This window comes from Syngnathus scovelli, chromosome 12, assembly GCF_024217435.2.
Source record: "Syngnathus scovelli strain Florida chromosome 12, RoL_Ssco_1.2, whole genome shotgun sequence".
Taxonomy (NCBI): Eukaryota; Metazoa; Chordata; class Actinopteri; order Syngnathiformes; family Syngnathidae; genus Syngnathus; species Syngnathus scovelli.
The window spans coordinates 7,246,435-7,273,453 of record NC_090858.1 but is presented as its reverse complement, the minus strand read 5'-3'; the positions used below and the strand labels follow the sequence as shown (position 1 = coordinate 7,273,453).

Genomic DNA, 27,019 nt, shown 5'->3' with positions numbered 1-27,019 from the left:
TTGAACCTGGGTGAGGTCATCACATGGTAAATAATCATCAGTCTGATTGTAAAAGTCACAATGATTTTTTTGTTTAATTTTATTATAAAGAAAAGTTGTTTCAAGAAAAGTCAGATTGTGAAATCTTTTAAATAAAATCAAATAAAGTTTTCATTTTTATACATACAATATCATCCCAGATTGATGTTTTTTGGGTGTTAATCTGTTCATATGGTCAAAAAAAAATCTGAGCCTCAGTTAAGAATATTTACATTAAAACTTCTATTTTGGATGACAACATATTAACATGACAATGAATCCAACACTTTTTGGTCCTTTCAATATTCCACTGTCCACACGGGATCTTTTCCATTACTGGCGGTTCCTGAACCTTCGCGGGGGTGCACCCTGAGGAGCAACTTGAGGTGCTGGACTTGTAGAAGTGAGCAGAGCACACCCAGAGGTGAGGCAAACACCTGGGGGCCCTCTGAGACCCGCATGGCCCCTGATTCCAGCCAGGCCCGTTTGTCCCCGCTCACCCGGCTTCCCTGGTTGTCCATTAAAGACCCGACCAGGACGTCCACGCTGACCTGTGATTGACCCGAGAATAACATTTTAAATGTTTACTTTTATATAGTACTTTGGCACATATATTTAAATAAAATCATTACATATCAAGTGAGTGAGCAACTTTAAAATATGTTTACCCATATTCCCCTGCTCTCCAGTGTAGCCAGGTAGGCCATGACCCTTGGCTCCTTTATCACCTTGCTCTCCTCTGTCACCTGAACACGCATACATGCACACACACACACACACACACGTACACGAAAATACGCCCACATATTTTCTCAGAACTCAACAGACTGACCAGAAGAATGGCATTACCTGAAAATGCTCTGTAGATTACAGAGCATCTGTTACTGACATCACCGTTAATTAAAACACTTCATAAATATTCTTGATTTTCATTGGCCTTGCTCTACGGGGATTCCTCATTAAGGCCTCTGACTGTCACTAAAGCCTTAGGCTTGTGTATTATAACCGGCACATATATGTTGTGACTTCATGATTCCATTCAACGCCATGAGTGCAATGTGTCTGCATTGTTTTTCCACACCTGGCCCTCCTTGCTGGCCTGAATCTCCGACTTCACCATAAAATCCTGGCAGGCCGACTTCTCCAGGATCGCCGTCTCTTCCAGGATCACCCTGACAACATCATAAAAGGAAAAATATAACATTCATCTTTAGTACATCGGGTCTGTGTCAACCTTGAATATTTGGTTCTTCCATTTGTTTTGAATGGTTCTGATCGCATAAAAGCTGAACTTGCTCGTTCTGCATATTCATATTTTACTGAGAACATATTATGCAGTTGCATCTTAGCCATACATAACGCAACATATATTTTTTTAACACCTCAAGAATTGTAAAATGTTAAGCATAGATTTGTAGGGGAAGTTTGTCATTCACTCATTAAATTAACTACTTTTTTTAAGACCAAGCCATTTTTTCTTATTTTCCCAACTATTCTTTTTGCAATTTTACAGTTTTGTTTTTCTTTTCAATGCAGCACTAACACACCAAGTATGAAGAATCTTTTTGATGTGGTGGGACATGGATTAATTCTGTGCTGCACAACAATATGGAAAGGATTTGTCGGTAGTTGAAATTCTCCAAAAAACATTCAACGCATACCAGGAGACCACTGTCTTTGTCCTCATGTTGATATGGAAATTCACAATGTTTTCGTTGTTAGTTTTTCTGCCAACCACTGCAGTTGAAATTTTCCAGACATTTGCAATGTGCGGGACAGAAGTGAACAATGTATGGAGAACAGCCTCGGTAGTGTGTTTAGGCTGAAGAATTGGAAAACTATTAGAACTCACAGGAGGTCCAGGTGGGCCTTGCTGCCCGGGTGGACCTGGGGCACCCATGGGAACGTCCCCGTAGAGAGGACACACTGCGGCACACGTCCTCTTGATTGAGTTGGCAAAGGTGGACATCTGCTCCAACACCACCTTCTTGCAAACCTCGATCACATGTTGAGCCGGCAGCGTCGGACCCTGTGTGACGAATCATTAGCAAATCCATCATTGGAAGTGACTCAAATGTGCAACACGGCAGATGAATATTCCAGCAGAGCGCACGCTGAAGTGATGGCAGCATCTCAGAGGAAACCCCAACGAGAAATGAGGCCAATGAGATTTCCCTAGACTCATTATGAATTTATGGACACACTGACTGATGAGGTCTCATGCCTGGATGAGCATCTTGACTAAAAAGAAAAGTTTGACAAATTGTTTTTGACCCCAATAGTTTTAGCAGTCTTACTACTCGAACAAGTGATGACGTTGGTTAGTCGACCACAGTGAGCAGATCTTGCCGATTACATCAATACTGTAACCACATTGTGTTACAAATACAAGGTAAAAATAAAAACAGCATTCTGGGGTTTGCGTTTTACTTACTGGGGGACCTGGGGGCCCCTGAAAACCATCTGGTCCTCCTTCACCTCTCACTCCCTTGGTTCCCACGGGACCTGAGCGTCCACCCGGACCCGCTGGGCCACGCTTGCCCCGTCCTCCCTGAGGACCCGGCTGCCCTCTGTCTCCAACCTACAGAGCACATTGGCATGAACAGCAGAGATGAGATCTAACACTAACATTAGCGTAAGTGATGGGTCGATAAGTTAACTCACCCTTCCTTTTGGTCCTTTGACACCTTTCTGTGCCTTTAAAGACAATAAACATGTTGTGAGAACAGAGAGGGCGGGAGAGAACTCAATATGATGAAATATTTACCTGGTCGCCTTTGACTCCTTGAATTCCTGGGATTCCTGTGTCACCCTGTACAAGGAAGAGAGAAAAATGTTTTATGCTGTGAAAAAATATTACTGCAAGATTATTTTTTTTTTGTGTGTGCACTTGTGAGAGTGCACTCTCTGTTTCACAAAGTACTAATACATATTTTGGGATGTCAAAAACCTTAATTCATACAAAACTCCCCAACATACCCCAGTTCCTACATTAGGTACACTTGAACAATTTAAGAGATGCAATAAACAGACACTATTTTAAAATGTTGCCACTCAAGACAAGGTAATTAAAATATGTTTAATATTCACACTGTATTAGACTGTGCAGGCGTCCCTAATATTATGACCAGTGAATCCATATCCTACCCCCTCCCTGTTTTCACTGCATGAAACATCTGCTTTGTTTATTTCAACCTTCATAATTCGGCCATATTTCATATTTCCTGCGGTATATTGATGACAATACCTTGCTTCCTTGTTTTCCAGCTACTCCCACGTGTCCCTGGGAAGACACGATGTACTTCAATCACTTACACGAAATAAACAAGCATTTAGAGTTAAAAGTTAGAGTTTTAAACTTACATTAGGTCCTGGTGGACCAATAAATCCTGGTCTTCCTGGTTTCCCCGCAGACCCTTTGTAACCTCTTGGACCCTCGGGAATAAAACATTTATTTAAACTACCTAAGAGGCTGTTTCATTCTGTGTTAATTGATTCTCTTAAAAGTGGTAAATAACACAAGATGATTTTCTTCAGGAGGTACAACTTACAGTTCGACCTTGAGGGCCCATTTCTCCCACTAATCCCAGGCTTCCTTTCTCCCCCTGTGGAAAAAAACACACAATAATGAGGCAAACAAACTTTACGCAGTTTAAATACAATCCTCGACAACATCAGTTATACCTTTGAGCCGATTTGTCCGAGTTTTCCACTCTGACCTTGTGGTCCTTGATAAGCCTGGGAATTAAAAAAATAATAATAAATAACAAAAATATAAATTTCAAGTGATCAGGTAGTAATGTATTATACAGTGGATACAGTACCTCTATTCCAATATCTCCGTCTCTGCCAGGTATTCCAGGATCGCCAATAATGCCCTGGGGAAACGTTATTAAGATTTATTATAATAAATACTGTTGATTACAAGATGTTCGTAAGGGTGACGTCACCTTTTGTCCTATGGTTCCATCTCTACCACGAGGGCCCGTGACCCCCTAAGTTAGATAATAAATGTACTATGACTGCATTCAGGTTTCAAAATGACTTGTTGACAATTATTGTGGGGTATACATACAGGCTTCCCCTTCTCTCCAGCAGTCCCCCGCTCCCCTGGATCTCCTACAATACCCTGTCAAAAAAAATGTAACATCAAATTACTGTTGTTGTTCTTATGATTTTATATTTACTCAGTTGACTGATAAATTAAGAATAGATAATTATCGTGTTGGTAAAGTATCCATTTAACGGTTATTGCTTCTTAAGACTGGTATAGTATGTCAAAAGAGCTCAAATTCAGAGATACAAAATATCAAAAATATCATAAATATCCCCAATTCCTCGACGATTGATGATTGCTGTGTTGTGCACGTTGTCTGTTAGCAACATGTCACTTTTTTCATTTTAGGAAAACCCAACTTTATGTCATTCAAATATGTCATGTGAGTGAATGAGCAACTAAAATTCCGACGGGCCTTTTTGTTGCAATTGAAACATCTCACTATATACCCATATAGCCTCTTATGGATGAAGAACCCACCTGCTCTCCTCGAGGTCCAGGGTTCCCATCTGGACCAGTGCTCCCTTTCTCGCCCTAAAAATATGTCAAAACAATCAGAACAACAGCTAAACATATCTTTTAAAAATGTAATAACACAAAAGAAGAAACTTATACCTTCACTCCTTCAAACCCAGCAATCCCTTCATATCCTCTTTCACCTTTTGTACCCTGCAGGGAAAGTAAAAATCATATGATAAACTACAGTAGGGGTCGGAATCTACAATGCCAAATTTTTTGGGGGGGATTGTTAATTTTACATGCTCACTAAATATTAGATTTTTGTGATTATCATTATCTTTACCATTATGCTATGTACATTACGGCTGCATTGTAAATGTCCAGGGAGGAATCATATTTTTAAAATCATAATATGGTCTTGAAGTGAAAACAATTGCCCTATTCACATAATGATGAAGATTGCAGGTGAACTCACAACTTCTCCCTGCCTCCCAGTATTTCCGATGTCTCCAGAGGGTCCACGAATACCCTTTAATCAAAGTGTCATTGTAAGAATTGTGAAAACTCTGCAATGATACTCATTTTCAACTGCTTAAATTCACCTTGAATCCCGCTGCCCCTTTCAAGCCCTTCAGCCCTTTTGGACCTCGCTCACCCTGTAAGGACAATGTATCGTGTTTTATTTGTGACATTGTATTAGTGGAAAAGATGGTGTGAAGTATAATCGCTTTACCGCAGGGCCCCAGAGACCTCTCATTCCTTTCTCGCCTTTGCTTCCAATCTCGCCCTGAGGATCAAGCATGTGAACTATCATTAACCACCGTGAAGAATTAAACGGAAGCGCAACCTGATAGCAGTGTGAAGACAGAATTTACCTTAGGGCCTGGCTCACCCACGACGCCATAGTCTCCTGTGTTTCCCCTGATGCCCTGCAAAACAAGGTGGCAGGGAACAATAATTATAGACGCTAAATGTAACCACAAGATGTACAAAGATGGAAGACTGCACAACCTTGACAGTTGAGTTGGATGAACGGAATGAATATGATTAATAAGCCTGTTTTTATTCTTGCTTGTGTATTTTATGTAGTCACATAATTAAATTTCTTGCACTTTAGCAAACAGTCGGAAACGTAATTTTGAAGTTAACTCCCTTCCTGTGAAGCTAAATCAATTTATTCTCATCAAAATAAAAAATAAAAAACCCACAGCATGACATGTTGTTCCTAAATATGCCATTTAAAAACCGGGATCAATTCAAAATACCTGGAATAATATAAATATAATATCAAATAAATGGAATGAGATGCCTGGGATTGTTTTTGATTGTTGTTGATGGGTCAGTACTCAAAACCAAGAGTTAGAAAAGGTAAAAAAAAAAAAAAAGGACCGTTTCGTGCAGAAATATTAATCCATCACAAACTTCCTTTGATCACTTGACTTTTCATAACTTGGCACGAAAGAATACATCAAAGTAAATAAATGTAACTATGGTACATGACAGAAATAAAGTCTAATGACAGATGTTGGGAAATACTTGCCACTTTAGCCTTTAATTGTTTCCTCAACTCAATGCTAAACCAAATAGACATCGTATGACGTAATTCTACAGCTCCTCATGGGAAGAGGGTGAGTACACCGTTGCCTAAAACATTTTAGTCAAGGTCATATTAGTCATGTTAGTGGAAAATGTACACCAGAATATTCCACTGCACTCTGTATATACACACACACAAATCATAGATGCAACTAAATGGAGCGCTCTTGTTTAGACAAATGCTAACCACTTCAAATGCAGAAGGAAAAGTGTTGCCTTGCATCAACAAACAAAACCAGATTGTCTTCTTGTGGTCTGTTTATTTTAACATCTCATCATTTAACGGTTAACCTCATAGATGGCCGACGGTATGGCAAAAGACAAGACCGTGAACTTTACTGCATTTATATGCTGGCAAAGCTAAGGTGGGCTTAAAAAAAAAAAAAGGAAGACCACCCAAAATAGCTCGTAAATGTGTGCCAGGAAAGCGCCTTCCTCAAGATGCAAGCAGGGAAAGAGATAAACATGTTGGGCCTCTGTGATTCAGGGCATTACAAAAGACAGATGTTTACTCTCAAATGACCTCCAGCTGAAACTCAGGATGAGAGACTGTGGCATGAACGGCTCTGGAATCTTTCTGTAGGCCTGCATACTGTAAGTTTGTCCAGTCAGTGTAGGGGCTTTCCTTAAATACGTATTCAACAACTACAAATAAACAAGCTGGTTCTTTGGAAATGCCCCATTTCTCGTTATGCAACTTGACGGAAAGACAACTGGACTTGTTTGTTCTTTTCCTTTTTTCCAAATATCTCTTTGATTTTAGCTGAATGACTCTCTCTCCAAATGTAACGCTTCTAATGAAAAAGCTTCTGAGATCTGCTCCAATTTTAAAAGCGGCTGTTCAGCATCAACGAGTCAGGAATTTAAATAAGTGCAGTTCCCTATGAGCAAAAGTAAGCGCAATGTGCCAAACTTCACACTCCACTCAAACAGACATGATGTGATTACAGACTCTCAGGGGTCTTGGCCAACTGCCTTCTATGTCTAGGCTTGGTGTGCTCATGAGAATTTCGCTGGAAATTGAATCAGAGTCTGAGCCATTGAGTGGCCCATTTGGCGTAATATTTTAAGGGAAACAATTGGGTTCCGAAGTTTTCATACAATTTCCTCCTGAATATACGAGTTCACTACATTTAGCCCTCAGACAGCACTACCTTCAAAAATTTTGTGATCATCTGCCACTTTGCTACTGTACACCTCCGAAAGGAAAAGAAATCCATCATCACATCTGTGCACGTCTGGATTTATCTTTACTATCTATGAGAAGAGCCCCAACATTTACTATCCCATAGTGCTTCTGGTTCCGGGTCTGTTTCCATCCTACAGTGCTATTTTCCAAAGTTTCACTCTCGTTTCACAGCTGATTTTCATTGTTATGTACGAGTTAGTTTAAATTTTTATTATGGAGAAATAACTAATTTTTACCCAATTTCCCAGTTTTCCTGAATCGCCGTCTCTTCCGGGAAGACCTCTGTGGCCCTGCAGAAGAAATAATAGAGGTCAACATGCTACAAGTCACCGGGATCATGTATCATGCGGAAATTCACCTGTGGGCCCGGACGTCCCTGGATGCCTGGCTGTCCGTGCATGCATTTGCAAGATGCTCTTCCGGCTGTCAGACCGATTTCCGCATAACCTCCACACTGCGGCAGCGAGAGAATAGAATTTCATATGAGTCTGAAGAACAAGGACTGCGAGAGCTGCAGAAGGGCTGTGGACGCGCCACCTTGGAGAGCTCGCAGCAGCCTTCGGAATAGGCCTTCTCTGGGTCACATGATACGTCCATCTGCTGGAGGTCTACCTGCATAGGTTAGCATATGGGGGTTTTCATTGTAAAGCCAGAGATCCAGCTAAAATATTTTTACAGGAGACATTCTTGGTGCACACGTACTGAAAAAGAGCGGTCTCTCGCAGCTCGCTTGACTATGGAGGTGTACCCTTGGCGGATGACTGGCATTGGCTCGTCGATGGATTCCACACTGACCTCCTCACAATCTACCAGCAGCTTCACCTGGCTGCCCTTCACACTCAGCGCCAATTTGTGCCACTCACCATCAAACAACTTCCCCACCCCGTGGAAGGTTCTCAGCATGTGGCTACCACTGGGACTGATGTAAAAGAAGTCCAGCGAGCGGCTATCACCATGGAAACGCAGGCCCACTTGCTCTTGACCGTCTGGGGCGCTGACCTGCCACAGGTTCCACGATTTCTTAACCATGTCCTTTGTCAACTTAAAGGTTGCAATGACGGAGTAGTCGGAGGGAAGACCATCTGGATACACATCTCTGTGGTGGGAGAGTCAGCATAGTATAATTGAACATCGTCTCATTGCCTCAACATTGTTATCTGATGTTATACAACTTTGTTAAATCATGTCTGTGTGAAGCTGTCTTCTGACATTCATCACGCTTTGTATCTCTCATGTGGCCTCTAAATTGAGGCTAAAGTCATAAAAGCCAAGCTTATTAAGGCCCACTGAGTTACAGTAACTGCCTGTGGTTACAACGTTGTTTACAGACATCTCTCAGCAAGCCTAGATTTCTTCATAGTCAACTATGACTAAACTTGTAGATCGTAAAGTTTAACCAAAATGGTCGGGAGCAATTTCATCTGGCTTGGTATGAGTCTCTTATCTTAGCAGCTACACACTGCATGGTTTTCAGTGGTGTAAAAAGACTCTTGGGGTAATAGAGGACTGTTGTGTCCTGATTGACAAACCTTGAACACCTAACAAGGAAGCTGTCCAAGATGTGTCCTTAGTCAATGTCATCTCAAATAACATGTTGCCCACATAGGGGTAATCATTGCGCTCGTCCTAAAATGATTATTTGAATAAGCTCCTAAGATGTCCATGTCAGGTGTCAGTAGGTTCCACTCAAGCTGACACGCTATTTTTTCTCTCAATGACGGAATGTATCAAAGCGACATAGCACGTTTACATGTTGCAGACTGGCTGCCATGCTTGATTCTACCTTTATAATCAAGTGTACCTCATTGTCTTCTGCAGATGGATGACAGGGTTGATGCGGTAAGCCACCACCTCTGGTTCAGAGCCTTCCACTCTTTTCACTCCTCTCGACTCAGACACACGGAACTCCTCCAGGAGGTCGAAACCTCACAATATACATATACGTTATCAAACAAACCCCAAATGGAGATTTTTATCAAGACAGGAGTGCACATGGAAGGTGATGTCAAATATTGATTTAAGTTACAATTGTTCCTATCAAGAAAGCTGAAAATGGGCAATAAAAAGACAAATACTGACATCTATGGGCATTATTTGGTAGGGCATTGTTCAATTTAGAGGACTTTTGCATTGTGATATTGCTTTTAGATTTCCTGCAGCGATCAACATTTAAAACTCAAAGAAAAAAAGAAATTGCACTTACTTGGTAATGTTTGGCCTTGGGTGCATCCTAAAATAACAACTAGTAACACAAACCCCTGCATGGCTTCGAAGGCTGCCATTTTCAGATTTGGAAAAGTCAAGCGACTATAAGTGCCTGAAGAGCAACAGAATTGTTAGAAATGAATTAATTAGAAAGACACTTCAGTTTCTACACACAAACTTTCAGCCACAGATAGAAATTTAAAATTTGATATACATTGCCACAATATAATCAGACAAGCATGACCACAAAAATATTGTCCTAATAATAACGCCAACTTGAGCTGAGCTGCCAGAAAATGTTTATCATTGTGATTGTAAAAATACTTTGCATCATACTGAAAATCTGAAACATGGTTTTGGTTACATTAATTAATAGCCCAATCGAGGTGAACATTATACAACGGCTAATGTGATGCATTGCAATTTCACATCACTGTAATCTCCCACAATAAACAGCAATTTGACAGTGTCAATTAAATGTAATAATTGTTTTTCTTTGTACTCATCTATGTATTAACTTCCATTTACCCGTAAATACTTAAATACGGAATACCATTGCCACCCATCATATAAGCAGTAGAATTAAGATAGGGTAATTAATCATGTATTGACTCACATATTCCTCCAGGTGAAGATTGCTTGGGCTTGTGCGGATGGATCTATTCCAAGTCAGGCTGCGCTATGATGTCCCGCTCTAAAGTGCCATCGTGGGCCACACTTTGAGCTCAACAGGAGGACCAGTCAAAGTGGCAGCTCTGGAGCTCAGGCCAGCGTGACCCCTGAGCTCCGCTCTACCTTTGGTACCGACGGGATCAGCCATCTCTCATAGGTCAGTTCAGTATCCAGTCACTAGACGCAAGCAGACGCATGTACTCTCATGCAAGCTTGACAGTATTGTAGAATCTTTATAATTTATCTGATATGTAAGGTCAATGCAATGCTTAAAGATGACTATGTTAATAGCTAACATCTTGTTTTTGGTACTTTTAGTATGAAAAAAAAATCTACTCTTCTCCATAGAAACACTATATATTGCTGCTTTTAGAAAGGAGTTCACTGGGTCCAGCATCGGCACAAGCTTGATGGGAGAAAGATGTAGTATGTCACAACCAAACACAAGACGCTCTGCAAACATTCCACCTGGAGACCAAAACTTCACTCTTCAAAGCCACTCAGCAGGTTACTTAGTAATATGAACACAAAAATATGAACGAAACAAATATGAACAAATGCAAAAATTTTTAAATTTAACTGTTGGTTAAAGATGCTTGTTGAGTTCAAGATGTTAGATTGAGGGCAAACCTTTAACCTTCATTTTGCTTTGAATTTTTACTCATTTACTGGCACTGCCAACCAGTCTTACAGCACCAATGCCAATGCATCTCTAGCTGTCAATGGCAGTGAGTGTTAATGAAGTAAAAATTAAATTAAAAAAAAAAAAGACATTTTTAAATATTAAATAACCCTCATGAAATACTTTCAAACAGTTGAGGTAAAAAAAAAAAAGTACATTTACAAGCAATCAAATGCTGGGTGAGTATATACTGACTTCAAAGTAACATGAATGAGGACTCAATGGTCAGCCAATGGTCTAAGTCCGTTTCTTGTAGCTTTGTGCAAGCAGGTTTATTACAAAGTAATAGTTACAGTAACAACTGAAATGAAGCAATGTGCCTACACAGAGAATGTCAGCGTGAAGGGGCTCACATGTTGCTGCAAAGTCGTCTGCAAACAGACGACTTGTGGCTGCAGGGTTTCTGCTACTTGGAGTGTTGTTAAAGGTTTCCGCAGTGCTTACCATAGTTATATTGCATTGCCCTTGAAAGTACTGTAGATTGTTAGCACTTAAATAAATATTCGCGGCGCCACACACACACACGCACACAGGTACACGCACACACATACACACACACACACACGCACATGGTGGTGCGATGCTACTCCAAAGTCCAGAGCACATACATGACAAAGTACATTCAGTAACTTCTCTCAAGTGCCATTTTCGGCAGACCATCAAATTTTGACAGGATCAATCAAATATTTAGAAAAAAATTGACATTTTCACCAAAAAGTAAAATACATTAAAAACAAATACACGAGGCCATTGACATTCCATTCACGCATACTACTCAATCATATCGCCTCTCCAAAGGAATATTTTACAACTCAGCATCAGTTTAAATAACACTCATCATATTTGGAGTCTTAAATTATGTAATTCCAGTGTTTGTGGCCTTTGTTCTTGAAGCCACTGACTATCGCTTGGATCCCTTCGCAAGTTTGCTCGTGGGAGTGCTTCTTCTCTGAGGTGTGGGGATCTTGGAGGGCTTCCCTGCTTGTTGGCGAGAAACGGAACGCGGAGTCGTCCGCGTGCCGTCCCCAACCGTCTCCGATGCATCCGAGCACACCGACTGGATGTCCGAGATGTCGAAGTCTGAGGCGTCGCTGCCTCTGCGACTGCTGCCTCTACTTCCAGCTTTGCTTCCAGGTCGGCTCGAATTTTTCCTTGAGTCTACAAGGGTACATCCGGTTAATTAGCTCTTTCATCAATATGGTCAAACACACCAGCCCAATCCGTTGTCAAAGCTGCTTTTTTGTCACAGGCCCAGGTGTACTGAGGCAAAACTATTTATTTGCATTTTGAGGGTAATATTACAACTAATCAGTCGACTCACCTCCTAGAGCATGACCCCGAGCTTTGAGCACGGCAGCGTTGATTAGTGTTCCCTCGTCGCTTGACTGAAATCCTTTTCCCGACAAATAGCCCGGAAGGCGTAACTTGCTCCCTTGAACTGGCGTTGTCTGCAAATTATAACAAATATTTACATCCAGTTAGTTACTACTCTTATTAATATTCACTGCCGACAATTTACATCAATAGAGTTAGTTGGAACCTTAAGGGAAGAAAAATAAGTATTAGAGCAGAAACCATGTGGTTAGTGTGTTGTTTGTTTGAACGGGAATAGTTAATAGAAAGTCACTCATGCACAAGTGAACCTGTGTGGAGCTCAGTGCCGTGCTGGACGCAACAAAATCGTTAGTAGTTAAAGACCTAATTGGAATCTGTATTTACATATTTTGGAATGAAGGTTTGGAATATTTAGATTATGGAAACATATTTAGAGTCAGCAGAAGATTCCAGTTAGGTTAAATCAGGGAGCTCTGCACGTCACATACAGTATGTGGCAATACCTCTGAGGATGAACCTGGGCTCCCGAAGGAGTCGGATGATTTAATTGGAGTGGAGGGTTTGCTGTTTGTAAGCCAAGGCTTATCATAATTGCGGCTTATGTGTTGGCACGTCTGGGGAACAATGGCAAATTAACAACACAAAGAAACACGGAATGACAAATCAAATTCTACAAGACATATGAGAAAAGAAGAGAAGAATGAAAAAAAACCAACGGTGGAATAAACTACAGATGATCGTCATGATGCGGAACAAATAAACAAATATGGATGATGCTGACCATGGCGGGTCAACACAACTGCCGACCTCGCACCACACACACCTTAGGAGTGCTGTTCACTGGCGGATTGGACGGGATGACACAGCTTTGGCTGGATATGGATCTGTTAGGCGATGCCGCCCTCGACGAGGGCCGTGAGCGACGGCCTCGGTAGCGGAAGCTGGCCATCACCTGCGTGGTGCCCTCGGGGACAATGAACTTCTCTCGCAGCTCCATGTTGGTCCTGCCTTTAGCTAAAAAAAAAAAGACAAGAGGACACTTCAAATGAGCAAGTTTAGATGGCTCTGCGTTCATATGGAAATGAGGATGGTGGTGGTGATCTCACGTGGCAAATATTTGATGATGACAATAAACGTGAATGGATGGAAACCAACAACAGCAAATGTCATGCGCATGTTGCACATCTTCACTGCGCTGTGGCTTTCTTAACACAAGAAGCTTCTGCATTTGACGCAACACATTCAGATACAACCACAGGACACTAAATTAGGCACACCAATACAATTTTTTGAAATTCCACATATTCCAGACACCTCGCTATCAAGATTGTGCCAATCATATTTAACTATATTTATAATTTGTGTGTTCAGTAATCAGAACATTAAAAATGTGTCTTGGCATGTAGTCCCACAATTCAGTGGTGTCATCAATTTATTATTTTATGTTCATTTTTTAAATATTGTCTTATTTTACAAAGCATTTTTGTTTGGGCAATTAGGCTAATTTGGTCTATATGCAAGTGCATCACAAATTTGATTGTTGTGGAAAACTACAGTATACACAGTAAAAAATATCTTTAACTTACTCAGACAATAAAATTATCTGAAATTAGGTACATTTTTAGTCTACTTAAATGTATCTGAAGCCAAATGGTTTTATTTTGTAAAACCATTTTTTTCAGTGTACGTAGGCTACATGAAATATTTCATGATTTATAGATTACAGCCAATTAAAACCCCAATTCAACACCTAAAGAAATTTTAAAGGCAGAATTATTGATGCAGCTTTGTAGTGGTGTACCTAATATTGTGGCCAGTGAATATATGCACAAATGTGTCCAAATATTCCCTCAAAAAAAAATCTTGCACAAGTATTGGTAAAACAAACTTGTGAGTTGCATGCAGTGCCACCTACCTATTAAATCAGTGTCCTTTTTTTCAAGGCTTTTTCTCCTTTTTTTTTTTTCACTCATGAAAAAAAGTAATTGTCATTCACTCTTCACACATTACTTATTTCCTGTTTGTCTGTGTGGAGTAAAACGTGAAAGCTGCAAGAGGACTGCCCGCTTACATGCCCATGAGGAGAAAAAGATGCCCCAGCAGATGATGTGACCACACAAAACAACAACATGCATCAACACCAAGGTGAGTGAGTGAGTGCTGAGTTTCACACCACAGTACAGTACGGTACGGTCGAGCCACGCACACCCACGGGCCCAACACAAGTCACACACACTGGGATGTGCGGACAGACATACCACTGGTGGGTTCATGGAGCAGGGAGAGAAAGTTTGAGATTTGCCAACCTATAGGAGACTGAGTTATCGACGAGTTTGATTCTGAGCGCAACATTTTGCTCCCGTGGTGATGAACTAGAAGAAGTGATGAAGGGTGTTGAGCAGGAGGGCAGAAAGAACAAAAGCACATAAGGCGTTTGCATACTCATTAGCATGTATACATGTTCGATACCACATTTTTTTCAGACTAATACCAGTGTGAGTATTCACTAATACTAAGTACTGATATCGCTACTGCTTATAAAAAAATGTAACTAATCACAATGACAGAAAAATTGTAAACAAAGACCTGCAGTATAGCGGCACGTACTGCAGAGGACTGACTCAATGTTTTTTTTGCCTTAAGTATCAGTGGTTGATATCGGCAGTCTCTGCAAGAATGTCCAATGTCTTCAATAGCCACTAGTATCGGCCTAAATTCATCCCTAGATTGGATAGAACAAGTCTACACACGCACGTTCAAATGGGATTTATGTGATGTAACGAGACTAAGTTGAATCCTGTTTGACTCAATGGAAAAATTGATAGCTTTGGGCTAACACTAAACTAAACTTAATCTAGGCCCCAGTTCAAGCAGAAGAAAAATCTCCCAAGCATCATGCTGCCACCACCACGTTTCATTGTATAGTCGTTTGATAATGTTGCTTTCTTTGAAAATTCATACCTTTTGTTACATGTACATTTAAACAGGTAAGTCGGTTGTGCTTTGAAACTCACCTCGACAGGGGTCGTTCTTCACCAGGAACTCATCCAGCGCCATCCAGCCTCCACCCACTCGCACCATTACAGTGCTGCGCAAGATACGCACCAGGCGAAGCTGCTGAGAGTCTCCAAACTACAGCGAGCAGGCAGAGTGAAAGGGAAGGAATTTAAAAAGAAAAAGAAAACAAAGAAGGCATACGTGAACAAGCAAACTTGAACACTACGGCTTTCAACCTGAGCAACACTGGAAACTAGATTGAGCTTGAGATAGAACTCACTTTTTAGGGTGTGAATATGAGAGCCATGCAAAACTTTGGAATCAATAATTCATTGTTTGAATCAGAGCTTGTTTCCTTGTGTGTTGCAAAGATTATCCACAAACAATACAGAGACACCAACATTTATTTTTCATTCTCAAAGACAGTCAAGGTCAATCCAACTGCTTTTATTTCCCTTAGAATGTAATTGCTTAGGGCCGGTATTGTTGTTGTCACATTACATTTCCATTATCATAATGTCAATATTTGTATCATGTCACATTTTAAAATTGTGATTTGTTTACTGCTTGATAGCGTTATGTTAAGGTGTGAAAGGTACTGGTTTACACCACAAGGGAGCACTGTTGTGCTAAATTTGTCATACATCTACTAAAGCCCTCTGATCAAAATTTCCAATAAGCCCGATATGCTCATGGTTGACCAGAGGAAGAAGCACTTGGATATTTGACCTTGAGCGTTTAGCATGTGATTAACGCAAGACGGCCACATGCTTTCTGTCCAGATCAGGATCAGATGGACGCACAAACTCCAGCGCCTCCAGCACACGCTTCATTAGTACAATCCAAGATGCATTGACAATGATGCAGAACCAAGGCAGCTTGCGGCGAACGACACACATGAGAAATGGTTCAAACTATCTCTAATGTCTAAATCCATCACAGTGGGACACTCAGACATGAGCAAACACTGATGACCCTGCAGCGAGTGCCTGACAACTAGCATATCTTATCTTATTACTAACAGAATCTTGCAATCGGTATGATTCTCAGAATGATTGAACGTCACTGGTGATTTTAGTGATCAGATACATTAACGGTGATGGAGATTGAGTAATGAATCTGGAGAGAAAAAAAGGCACAAGAAACACTTGGAAGAATAACCATTTACCAGGATACAGCTTTCCAAAACTGCAACGTGCAGGTGAGGGCTTAGATTTTGATTTTCCCTGTTTGCTATTGTCTCATCGCCGACTACGGAGTCATGTAAGCAGTGAACCAGACCAAACTGTCAAAAGAATTAATTCAATTCATTGTTTGGTGAGATAGCAACAAATAACAACACTAGCCCAATACCCATCTCAAATACATCTCCCCTCAATAACCCAACAATGTGACCCATGGTTGTCATGAATTTTATATTTGGACATGCATTTGCTTTGCTTTTTTAAAGAGCGGCCAAATTAAATTAAAAAAAAAAAAAAATTCAAAAAGCATCAGCCAGCGTTGAGGTAAGACATTCTCATGAAAGTGAAGCGCTCATAGCAAGCAAACACTTCAATTCTCCTAAGTGGCCAGCAAATGAATAATCGATAGAAATGTCGACTGAAATGGCATTTAGCACAAGAAACTGAAACTCAGAAGTGGTCAACCGGTATGCTACATTCTTAGTGTTTTTCTAGAAAGAAAAGCAGACAATCATTTAGTATGATATGTTATAATGTGGGTCAGTTAACAAAATTGTCAAAGGTTGATATTTTGGTATGAAACTTAGAACAATTTATAAATGCACAATGTAATTATTTGTTTCACAAACAACAATTACAATTTCAGTTAACAATTTAGACAATTTTAAAAAAATATTTAAGCTCCTGATACTTCTGATAGTAATTAAACATTATTGTTTAACATTATTGTTGCTTCTGAGAATAACCATGATTCATATATTAAATTTATTAAATGTTTTGGTATCTCATTTTTAGTTTATTTAGTTTAAAATACACAGGCCACAGTTCTTTTTCCTACTTCTGAGTTCCAGTTTGCAACCATCAGCCAGGGAACTGAGCAGAGTGTTAATTGGAAAGCAAACACGAGGCATGAAAAGGCCATTTCTTAAAAGCAAAGAAAATAAAAACAACATCAATATGTACCTGGTTTCCAAGGTAAAACTGGTGGTGTAAAGAACAATAAGAAAAAAGATGCCTGTTAGCATTCAACATTACAATTTGGCTTCACAATCCTACCATCTGCAAGTTCTAATATACCAACAATATAATGATCTCTATGTCTTTCATAAGTACATCTTGCAGTTTATATTCTGCTCACCCTGTACTTGTTGGCACCAATTTGCTCCACTTGAAACCGTTTTGGACATTTGCATTTGGCAACTTGGCGGGTCACCTACAAAAACAAAAAAAACAAAAAACATAAAATCATTCAAGTGTGATTTTATGCGGTGAGATTTTTTTTTCAATTGGAAGCAAGCAGTCCAGCATATGGTGCTGTGGTGAATAAAAGTGACATTTCATTTTACTTGCGTATGAATCCTCTCTGCTCCGCTATCCTCACTAAATTCATCTCATAATCCTTAAAATTCTATTTTGAAGACACACTGTGACCTAAATTGTATAGTTAGCATTACAAATATTTTTTTTCTGCCGAGCAACAAATAAAGTCCCCAAAATGTTATTTTTGAACAGATCACAAACTAACTGCTATCTGTGCATATTAATAATTAATTGTTGGTACCTCATCTTCAATCTTGTCAGCATCTGTCAAAGGCTTGTAGGCGTCCTTGTTGGGATGAAGAGCAGCAACAAACTCATAGTAGTCGATGTAGCCGTCACCGTCCCGATCGAATATGTCTGCCACAGCACTCATCTCCAGCCGACTTGTGGGGAATTCTGAGGGGACATCACAGAATATCTTAGCAACAGAATTCTGTTTCATGCTAATGACAAGAATGATAATAATTAACTTGATGACTCACTGGAGGACAGGATGCCCTCGATGAACTCCTGCCTCGTGACTTTTCCATCCTGATCTTTGTCAATGCGGCGGAAGAAGTCCATGACGCGAGACTTTTTGTGGTTCATCCAGCGCATGTAGCGTTTCCGCCACACGTCAAAGTCAAAGTTGGCAAACTCTTTCAACTGGATAGAAAGAGAAATTATATGTGACTAAATGACACATTTTAATCAAATTATTGTCCTTCTACTTGTGGGGGAACCACTCAAGCACTTGATCCAAGCCATTCTAAAATTAGACAGCGAACAGGTATTACCTCCTCCAATCTATCCAAAGCGTCGTTTAGTTTCCTCCTCCTGTCTAGAGCCAGCAGCCACACGTGCTGCCATTTACTGACCAGCAGGTTGACACGCGGATTCTTGGTTTCGATGGGTGCTTGTGTCGCTGACGCATACATGGTTTGAGTGGGAGAACGTTTTCCTGGAAGCACAAAACAAAAACCTTCAGAAGAGGATGGAAAGTGTTTTGGAGCTATATGATAAATCGCTGATGACATCACTCCAGGTGCCAAAGTGAACACAATGCGGATGTTGAGTCACCCTGCAGTGACTCATCACTTGCCAGATGGCGCAAGTTGTGCTTTGGAAGGTTTAAATCTGTGATGCATACTTCCAGCTCTTCCTTTGTCCAGCACGGGGATCTGAGAGTGGATCTGAGGTTCCAGAGCAGCTTTCCTTTTGTGTGTTTTTGTGATTTTGTCAACATCTGGTTGTTTCCTGGTCATTTCCTCCATAAACGTCTGCAGGATGAAGCAATAAGAATGTATCTAGTTACGTGTCAGGTACAAGTTCGGCATTGTTCCCGGCTCGTTAAGAGGATACACACAAAACGTGAAACACTATCCATTGAAATTTGTGGAAGGCTTTTAAACTTACTATTGCATGAATGAATCAGTCCAACAATTCCCATACAAGCCTGATTTGATCTTTACACCATTGAAAAACCTGAATGAAAACGATTTTCTCACCTGGTGTTCTGCGATGAGACTTTTGATCTCCTGGATCTCCTGCGGTAGGACTTCCTTGTCTTTGTCACTTAAGTTTGACTCAGCCCATTGGAGCCAAGTCAATAGGTTCTCCAGCAAGTCTTGAGTGGCTAAGAACTCACTGAGAGCTGCAGCGAGTCGCTGCTGATGCTGCCTGGCCCACGCTTGCACCTACACGAGAAACGTGACAACAGCTCTATGTGTGGAATAAACCAATCAAAACTAAGGAGGAGCATTTACCTCTTCAAACCGGGCTTTAATGATTGTGTTCCAGTGTTTGATGGTTGTGATGGAGTCGGGATGGCAGATGCTCAGAATAGCCTCACCCAGACTGATGGCTTTATTCAGAGCAACACGCTTTTCTTCCAGTTTCTTCATGAACTCCTTTAAAGAGGACAGAAACACATTAAGAAGATTGAGAACCACAAACATTTCAACAGCCAAACACAATCAAATGAGTAAGTATAAAGTGAACAATAAAAAAAAACGGAATATCAGCACAGCTTGCCTTGTGCTGATCAATAAGTGCACGGAGAGCCTCTTCATCGTCGGGCAGGCTGCCATGGAAACGTAAACTCTGCTCAGCCTCAGCCAGCCACTCTAGCAGGATGTGAACCGTGGAGTGAAACTCCTCAGCCTGGCACAGGGCCTGCTCCAGACGCGTCTGCTTGGACACCGAAAGGTTGCACACCGTCTCCCAGCGAGTGCTCAGGTCCTGCATTTGAACTTTGACCCATGAGGAGTCATCGTGACTGCTGTCAATTAGCTCCCTGGCTGAGCGTTTGAGGGCCTGGACGCTGACCGTCTTCTTTCCCAGTTCCTTCTGAAAAACCTGCAGCGCATTAAAAGTGAAGGACATGATCAAACGTTGACATGATCTCGAACACACAGAAAACGAGGAATTTGTCATTAGTCTTTTGTTTTCTATTGTGATACAATAAAATAGCTATGAAACGTGATTTTGTTTTTGAGACGGCAGAAGTTTGGACCTTGTGGTTGTCTATCAGGTTCAAAATCAGGTCAATGTCTCCGTGAACTGGCTGGTCTTCAGCCATCTGAGGCTCCACTTTGTACAGCCAGTCGATGAGAGCCTGCAGAGCGTCTTTGAACTGGCCGGAGAACAGCAATGCCTCCTCCAGCTTGTTTTGCCTGGGCAAACATGCACAAATCATCAACAAATTACCAAGCTATGCAAGAAATCTAACCCTAAACTGAAAAGCAGGATAATTAGAAATGCATTGATTTAATCAATAACATCTGGGGGTTTTTTTACATATAAAAAAATTCAACAAAGCAAAAGAGATAACATTTTTTAGCTGATTTTGAGATGTCCAAAATCTGTTCTAAATAAAATCTGACCTGTGTGTGACTTTACCTCTCTATGGACTTTCCACATACAGTGTCCCATTTGTCCCTCAGTTCACTCAGCATGTCATCCAGTTTCTGATTATCATCCTGAAGCGAAGTCTTGTCCTTGAGGGCTCGTCCAGTTCTCGAGGTAGTATCATATACCGAGTGCTTACTGCCCAAAGCCTTCTGGAACTCCTGTTTGAAAGAAAACCATACATATGACACCAGTCTGGGGTCCCAACAGCGTAACTCACTCGATTTGTTTGGCAGTTTTTACGTGAGCCTTCCTAATCCTACCTCTGAGTGCATCTCAGATAGTATCTTAAACTTTGCGTGTGTGCATTCTGATTAGAAACGTAGCATCTTGTATGGGAAACCAAAAATGGGTCAAAACTCAAGAGCCACACAGCTCCAAAGAGATTAAAAGTATCCCAAAGCACAGCCACCCCAAATACATTTGCTCTATCCCAGTATTATGACAGGATTAACGCAGTCTGCCCGTGCACCATTGCAGAGAGGGGGATTATGTGGCCTGTGATAGAATCAGAAGCGTGACTAATGTATGCACTATAGTGTAATTCATCGCAATAGGCTTTACTGAGAACGTTCCCACCCCTCATTCTTTCTGAGTTCAGATGATTAAATATACGTTTTTGTTGTTGTCCGCATGACATCATATAACGAGGTGCCTGTATGTTTGCCAAGGTCAAATTGTGCTCACCTTGTGTTGCGAAAGCTGCTTCTTGATTTTGTCTGGCTCATTGGCAATTTCCACTTCAGAGTCTAGTGTCTTCTCACAGTCATCCAACCATCCGATTAGTTTAGTCCAGTTTTCATGGAACTGAGGACAAGTGAAATGAATGTAATTCACTTTTTAGTATCACCAAAATAAGGTCAATAGAAAATATGGTAAGATAGGGGAATATGTGTGATTTCAGCCGGCAAATACCTGTTTCGCTCTCTTCCTGGCATCGTCCAAAACACGACCGCGTTCCACAGATCGCTGCACCAGCTTCTCCCAGCGACCTTGCACACTCAGGAGCAGGTTCTTGATCAGAACCACGTCCTGCTTCTGGCTGAAGTACTTTAACTGCGTGCCTGTCTTGTCCAGCTCGATGATGTCATCTCTGTGAGAGTTGACCTCTGTCACAAACACCTGCACAGGAGAGAGGAGTGTCAGTCTTAAGCCTTTTAGTTGAATGACAAACAATCTGGGAGAGAAACGAGTGCATTTTACATTAAGGTCCAAATAATAACAAAAACGCATTGGACGTTGTGTAACCGTTCTCTCTTACCTTATGCTCATCAATCTGAAATAGGCTGGTTTCCAGAATCAGAGAGGCGGGCGACACCATGTTCAGCGTCTGCTCTGCTTGGGTCAGCCAGTTGATGAAGTCTTGCAGAGAGTTGTGGAAATCTGTGGCCAGCGTCAAGGCCTCCTCCAGTTTGACCTATGGACATAAAACACAATCATGCTCCATCCTTTCGGACTTTATTAAACACAGATGCAGTATCAAAGGATTTTCAATCATGAATCACAAGGCAAACTGGAAGATAAAGAGGCTCATCGCAAACATGAGCCCTAACCGAATGAGGAAGTTCATATCGCCGTAAAAGCCGATAATGAAGCAGATTCGGACTAATGGATTTTTAATCGAATGAGGGAGAAACATCCGTTGGGCCGCATGTCACACGGTCATTCTAATGATGTCAGCGAGCTGATGTTTCATGCTGTGTCTCCCCCATATGTCAGTGGGAGCGCTAAAAGTGAACTCAAGAGTTGTCAGTTCTTTATTCTATTATTGGAACACTTTGTTTGGCTGCAGAAGGCTCTGTGATTCTGGGAACGGGACCAAAGTAAAGAGGAAGCCGACTGTTCAGTGAGAGGCCAGGCCATATTTGTAGTGAGAGACTCACTTGGGCTTTTTCAAAGGATGGTATTTATTGTCACTAAACAAGTAAGAACATGTTGAGTGCTTTTATGGCGGGATTCATTTATATTGCTCACAGTAAAATATTTCATATGATTATGGTGTCTGCTTCATAATCCATTTTCTATAACACTGTTCTCATTCCTGTTGCAGAGGAACCGAACCTTGCTGACTCTTCATGCATTATAATTTGTCGTTTTTTATGCTGCTGGACACTCAGCATTATTATAGTATGCTTGCTATATGGTACATATATTCTCTTCGTCGTTGTTGCAATTTGAAAACGATAATCCAATTCCTCATCATCACAGCGATGCTTACCTTCCTTTCAGCAACTTTGGCCTGCACGGCTTCCCATTTGTCTTTCAGGTTGTTGAGGTCCTGCTCCGTGTTGCCCTCGGGCGTCATAGCGAGCAGCTGTTGACCTTTGGTCATCAGCTCCTTGTATAGCTCCTCCTTTATCTCCAAGGCAGAACACAACTCCTGCATAGGTGACATAATCCAACAGTCATTTGGAGGAGAACATTCGAGGTCAGCAATGAAATGCAAAACCTGACTAAAGCCACCATGTTCCCACAAACATTTAAACAGGATCCTGTTTGTACTTTAGCAAGTAATCTAGAAATGATGCCTTCAAATATGTTGCTGAGAGGCAATGAGCTGTAGAAGTACCATAAATGGCGAAAAAGGGGGAAAAAACAACATTCCTGGAGACATGGAAGTCAGATAATGCTGAAAAGGTTAAAAACATCATGACATCTTCTGCAGTGGGAAACCATCAGTGTCATTTATTTTTCACACTTCAGATCAACACAGAGGAGAGCATCCGACTCCTCGAGGACCAGGCCATCTGCATACTCACTCTCGCATTGTTAAACACGTACCAGATGGACGTTAAGCTGCTCGCGGGCTGTGTCTGGTAAGCCTCCCACAGCCTTTGAAGCCAACAGCTGACGTTCTGTGTCTTTCAGCCATTGCAGCATATCTTCCACCTCACCATGGAAACCCTGGGCCTACAACACAATACAACCTGAGTCAGACAAAAGGTGTCACACATACTCATTGTGCGGAAAGCTCCGATGTGAGAGGTTCGCATTTCTTTGACTCATTCATTTTGCGACCAAAACTGTGCTTGATAGACATTCTGTTGCACATATGTTAACATAAAAAAAATGGATTAATCCTCACATCTGATGTAATGCCAAAGCTATTTTTATACAACTTGACAAGAATTCAACGAAGCAGCTAAAGAAATGTCGGATAAACATATCTCATCATGTCTTTATATACCTGAAGCAGAGCGCTTTCCAGTTGCTGCTTCCTCTGCTCAGTCTTTTCCAAGATGGCCTTCCAGCGCTGGTCGAGGTTCTCCAGTTTGCTCCGCAGGCAAGAGGCTTCCTCTCCAGCACTGGATTCCACGAGGTCATTCCCTGCTTTGTTCACCGTCTCAACTGTTGACTTGTGAGCCAGTACATCAATTTGAAGGACCTGAGGAGAGAAAATGGTGAGGAACTACATTAAATAGAGCATCATAAAACCCCTTCCCCTGGTTGTCAGTCTTCATAAAAAACTGTATGTATGCTCAACAAAGAGATAAGAAGTGAGAATACTTACATGATGCTTGGCCAGCTCAATTTCAATAGCTTTGGGGTCTCCCCCTGCCTTTCTCTGCTCATTGAGCAACTCCTCAGTGTGGTTCATCCAGGCCAACAACTCATCCAATGCATGCTGGAACTGTCCCAGTGCAAGAAGGCCTCCCTCTAGTTTGTGCTGAAGTAACAATATAAAACACATTTACATGGTGCAGTGACACCCCCACTAAGATATCAACCGTTCTTTGATTTTTGGGCACCTGCCGGCTGATGATCTTCTCATCCAGGTTTCCCCACAGCATTTTAAGCTCGTACATTGGCTCCTGGATGGCGCAGCGGTCGGACTCCTCTGTCACCTTCTTGAGAAGGAGGCCCGCTTGGTGGTTCAGGCGCTCCATCTCAATCTGCAGCTGGTACGCCTCAACTTTGAACTCCTTAAAAACATTAAAAAGTCATATTGGCAATATAGATATGAAAGTAAACATACAAGAACTGCACATCTGCAACTTTTCATTTATGTATACGTCTATACTATACCTTGAGCTCAACAATTTGCTGCTTGACCGTTTCGAGGTCTGTGCCCACAGGTGACATGGAGTCCAGTTTGCTCTCCAGGATATCCACCCAGTCAAACATACCCTGCGTGCAAGGCAGACAAAACACGTTACCAGAAGTCAAAGTTAGCCCAGAGTGCTCTGAAGTAAATCCACATAAAAATTGTTAAAGAACAAGGAACAAAAACAGTCTCGTATCATTTAAAAGGATTGTAAAAAGTAATTTTACAATTACTCCTATCAAAGCAGTTGGATGGAGGGACAATTCATGTGGGTTGCAGTTTGATCCAAATATAGTAAAGTAGCGTGGGTGGCATCGCAATTAATTGGATGCTCATAAAACATTGTAGCTGACTGTGATGGATGGCACTGCAATCTGCCTTGTGTGGTTTTAAACCAACGGCCTTGAAAACAGTCTGGCGCAATGTGAGTTTTCATGTATTCTTATCACTGCTGCACAAACTGAAAAGGCACATAATTTAAGAAAAGTTTGCCTTTTACAACAATCATTAATCTTCTCCTACAAGACATGCATGGTCATAGAACACCGCAATATATCCAAGTGGGAAAAAATTCCCAGATGCAAGAGAATGAAAGTACCACAATAATTCCATCGGCCCTTTGATAAAATAATGTCATCAATTTACCAACTAGTCTTCAAAGCATTCTCCCAAGTAATTGCATCAATCCTGATGACGTACAAACTTGATATCTTTATCAGTTTATGGTTCCGCAAGTGAATAAGCAGTGACCAACATACCTGCAGGCCATCCTGGAATTGCACTGCACCCTGCATGGCCTCCTCCAGCCTGTCAACTCGCTCTTTCCAAGTCTTGTTGAGGTTTTCCCATGCCGAGTTCACCTGGTGCAGAAACACCACATGAATGATACAAAGCACTCTGAAAGAATGATTGAATGGATCATTAAAAATGATTTCACACCTCATCAATGCTTTTCTTTATCACAGGTTTGTCAGGTTCTCCACAGGCTGTCATGAGCTCAGAGCCTTGGTTTCTAACAGAATCCAGCTCCTCTTGAAGCCCATCAATCTCCTCTTTAAAACCCTATGGAGATAAAATACAAAATGAAACCTCCCATCCGTCTTTTTCCCTTTTTATGTAGCAGCTGTTTCTGCGCAGACCTCAACAAACTCCTGCTGCTGTTTGACAACGGAAGGATCCACCCCTGGCTCTTCCAGTTCCCTCAGCAAGTCCTGGCTGTCCTTGATCGTGGCGATCAAAGTGCAGTGATCGCACCAGAACCTTTCAGCGAGGTCCATCACATCCAATAGCTTGGCCTCGCGCTCCTCCAGCAAGACTTGAATATCACTCCATAGGAACACCATCTGGTCCATTTTGTCTCGTACAGCTAGTGGGAGGAATATAATAATAATAATAATAATAATAATAATAAAAACAATAATAATAATGAAATAAAATATGTGAAGGCTACCTTTGGCAGATAATGCTCTGTCTTTGGACCGTGCAATCATCTCCTCGCCTCGCTGCTTCAGGGTCTCAAAGGAAGGCTGCAGTTTCTCCAGGTCCACACTAACACTTTTATTCTCTGTTATCTGCTCCTTGATTTTGTCCACCTCCGCTGAAATGGAGGGAGGCTGATGCAGGCGCTCAGCAATCCGCTCCAAGGATTCCAGCATGGGGTCGATTTTATCATGGAACTAGTGTGGAATGAAAAGAAGTGATTTGGGTCACTATCGTATTGGTGGGGAAATAACTTTTACAATGTAATTATTGGAAAAGCCTCATGATACAGTGACCAGGTAAATGTGATTCAAAAAAATGTGCAGGAAAAAAATGCCTTTTCACCTGAGTGGATTTGGAGATGGCCTCATCTAGCTCAGCTGCTCTCTGTTTGACGTCACTCTTCAATTTGGTGTACAGCTGCTCGGATGTTGTGTACTTCTCCCTGATGGGCAGCCCTTCCTCAGGACTCAGTTCCAGTAACTGAGGTCCGGTCTTATTCATCTTGTCTATGTGTGGTTTGTGTTCAGCAATCAGCTCCCGCATTTGCTTTAGAGGACATACATTTTTTTTAAGCAACTTGTAAGGCTTTTAAATGAAGATGTTGATTTTACCACCAGTGCATTCTTACCCTAAGTTCCTCTTGTTGCTGCTTGAGCGTGTCATACTCAATGGCGGGTGGAGGCAGCTGGTTGAAAGTCTTCAGGGTTTCCTGAAGCCACGGTGACAATTCTTCATAGGTTTCCCAAAACTGGCTTGCAAGAGACTGAGCTCTTTCCAGCTGCAGAGAACGCTCGGAGTTCAGCTGACTCACTGCTCCATACTTCTCTACGAGAGTCTGGGTCTTGGCCTGACATGAGACAAGATATTGTAACATATGTAGAAGACAGCA

General features: G+C 41.5%; 2 protein-coding genes across 22 annotated transcripts in view; both read right to left on the bottom strand.

Moving 5' to 3' along the window:
- Nucleotides 1-46: 46 nt before the first annotated feature.
- On the bottom strand, nucleotides 47-10,967 carry zmp:0000000760 (collagen alpha-1(IX) chain). Its single transcript, XM_049736187.1, has 27 exons — nucleotides 10,141-10,967; nucleotides 9,523-9,636; nucleotides 9,121-9,244; nucleotides 8,022-8,415; nucleotides 7,857-7,931; nucleotides 7,678-7,773; nucleotides 7,556-7,609; nucleotides 5,410-5,463; nucleotides 5,268-5,321; nucleotides 5,137-5,190; nucleotides 5,010-5,063; nucleotides 4,691-4,744; nucleotides 4,556-4,609; nucleotides 4,094-4,147; nucleotides 3,969-4,013; nucleotides 3,843-3,896; nucleotides 3,703-3,756; nucleotides 3,570-3,623; nucleotides 3,382-3,453; nucleotides 3,266-3,301; nucleotides 2,786-2,830; nucleotides 2,683-2,715; nucleotides 2,453-2,599; nucleotides 1,871-2,047; nucleotides 1,100-1,190; nucleotides 687-764; nucleotides 47-569 (listed from the first exon to the last, which is right to left on the bottom strand). The coding sequence occupies exons 2-27, from the start codon at nucleotides 9,599-9,601 to the stop codon at nucleotides 352-354; spliced, it is 2,304 nt and encodes a 767-aa protein (XP_049592144.1). The 5' UTR covers nucleotides 9,602-9,636; nucleotides 10,141-10,967; the 3' UTR covers nucleotides 47-351.
- Nucleotides 10,968-11,114: 147 nt separating this feature from the next.
- The window catches only part of dst (dystonin), a 77,703-nt gene continuing 61,798 nt past the window's right edge, over nucleotides 11,115-27,019 (bottom strand). For 10 of the 21 annotated variants that reach the window (XM_049736141.2, XM_049736130.2, XM_049736134.2 and 7 more), the window contains 33 exons: nucleotides 26,759-26,977; nucleotides 26,473-26,676; nucleotides 26,099-26,324; nucleotides 25,788-26,014; nucleotides 25,588-25,710; nucleotides 25,407-25,508; nucleotides 24,630-24,731; nucleotides 24,353-24,526; nucleotides 24,115-24,270; nucleotides 23,791-23,988; nucleotides 23,385-23,513; nucleotides 22,822-22,983; nucleotides 21,865-22,020; nucleotides 21,519-21,725; nucleotides 21,291-21,410; nucleotides 20,595-20,764; nucleotides 20,209-20,368; nucleotides 19,728-20,051; nucleotides 19,460-19,603; nucleotides 19,202-19,390; nucleotides 18,844-18,973; nucleotides 18,491-18,654; nucleotides 18,197-18,359; nucleotides 17,956-18,110; nucleotides 17,533-17,607; nucleotides 17,358-17,375; nucleotides 16,379-16,495; nucleotides 15,228-15,345; nucleotides 14,472-14,585; nucleotides 13,037-13,227; nucleotides 12,717-12,827; nucleotides 12,200-12,326; nucleotides 11,115-12,036 (listed from right to left, as the gene is read on the bottom strand). In XM_049736141.2, the coding sequence (XP_049592098.1) occupies nucleotides 11,780-12,036; nucleotides 12,200-12,326; nucleotides 12,717-12,827; nucleotides 13,037-13,227; nucleotides 14,472-14,585; nucleotides 15,228-15,345; nucleotides 16,379-16,495; nucleotides 17,358-17,375; nucleotides 17,533-17,607; nucleotides 17,956-18,110; nucleotides 18,197-18,359; nucleotides 18,491-18,654; nucleotides 18,844-18,973; nucleotides 19,202-19,390; nucleotides 19,460-19,603; nucleotides 19,728-20,051; nucleotides 20,209-20,368; nucleotides 20,595-20,764; nucleotides 21,291-21,410; nucleotides 21,519-21,725; nucleotides 21,865-22,020; nucleotides 22,822-22,983; nucleotides 23,385-23,513; nucleotides 23,791-23,988; nucleotides 24,115-24,270; nucleotides 24,353-24,526; nucleotides 24,630-24,731; nucleotides 25,407-25,508; nucleotides 25,588-25,710; nucleotides 25,788-26,014; nucleotides 26,099-26,324; nucleotides 26,473-26,676; nucleotides 26,759-26,977 (5,232 nt within the window). In that variant the 3' untranslated portion in view covers nucleotides 11,115-11,779. The remainder of the gene's footprint in view (nucleotides 12,037-12,199; nucleotides 12,327-12,716; nucleotides 12,828-13,036; nucleotides 13,228-14,471; nucleotides 14,586-15,227; nucleotides 15,346-16,378; nucleotides 16,496-17,357; nucleotides 17,376-17,532; nucleotides 17,608-17,955; nucleotides 18,111-18,196; nucleotides 18,360-18,490; nucleotides 18,655-18,843; nucleotides 18,974-19,201; nucleotides 19,391-19,459; nucleotides 19,604-19,727; nucleotides 20,052-20,208; nucleotides 20,369-20,594; nucleotides 20,765-21,290; nucleotides 21,411-21,518; nucleotides 21,726-21,864; nucleotides 22,021-22,821; nucleotides 22,984-23,384; nucleotides 23,514-23,790; nucleotides 23,989-24,114; nucleotides 24,271-24,352; nucleotides 24,527-24,629; nucleotides 24,732-25,406; nucleotides 25,509-25,587; nucleotides 25,711-25,787; nucleotides 26,015-26,098; nucleotides 26,325-26,472; nucleotides 26,677-26,758; nucleotides 26,978-27,019) is intronic. The other 11 variants (XM_049736140.2, XM_049736147.2, XM_049736152.1 and 8 more) reach the window with 7 other exon arrangements.

Bases quoted from the DNA above. Each gene is read 5' to 3' on its own strand.
- zmp:0000000760 (XM_049736187.1), bottom strand. From the start codon at position 9,601: ATGGCAGCCTTCGAAGCCATGCAGGGGTTTGTGTTACTAGTTGTTATT. The intron at 3,757-3,842 runs GTACTGTATCCA...TTTAATTCCCAG, and splicing joins ACGGAGATATTGGAATAGAG to GCTTATCAAGGACCACAAGG. The intron at 1,191-1,870 runs GTGAGTTCTAAT...TGATGTTGTCAG, and splicing joins AAGGCCCACCTGGACCTCCT to GGTGATCCTGGAAGAGACGG.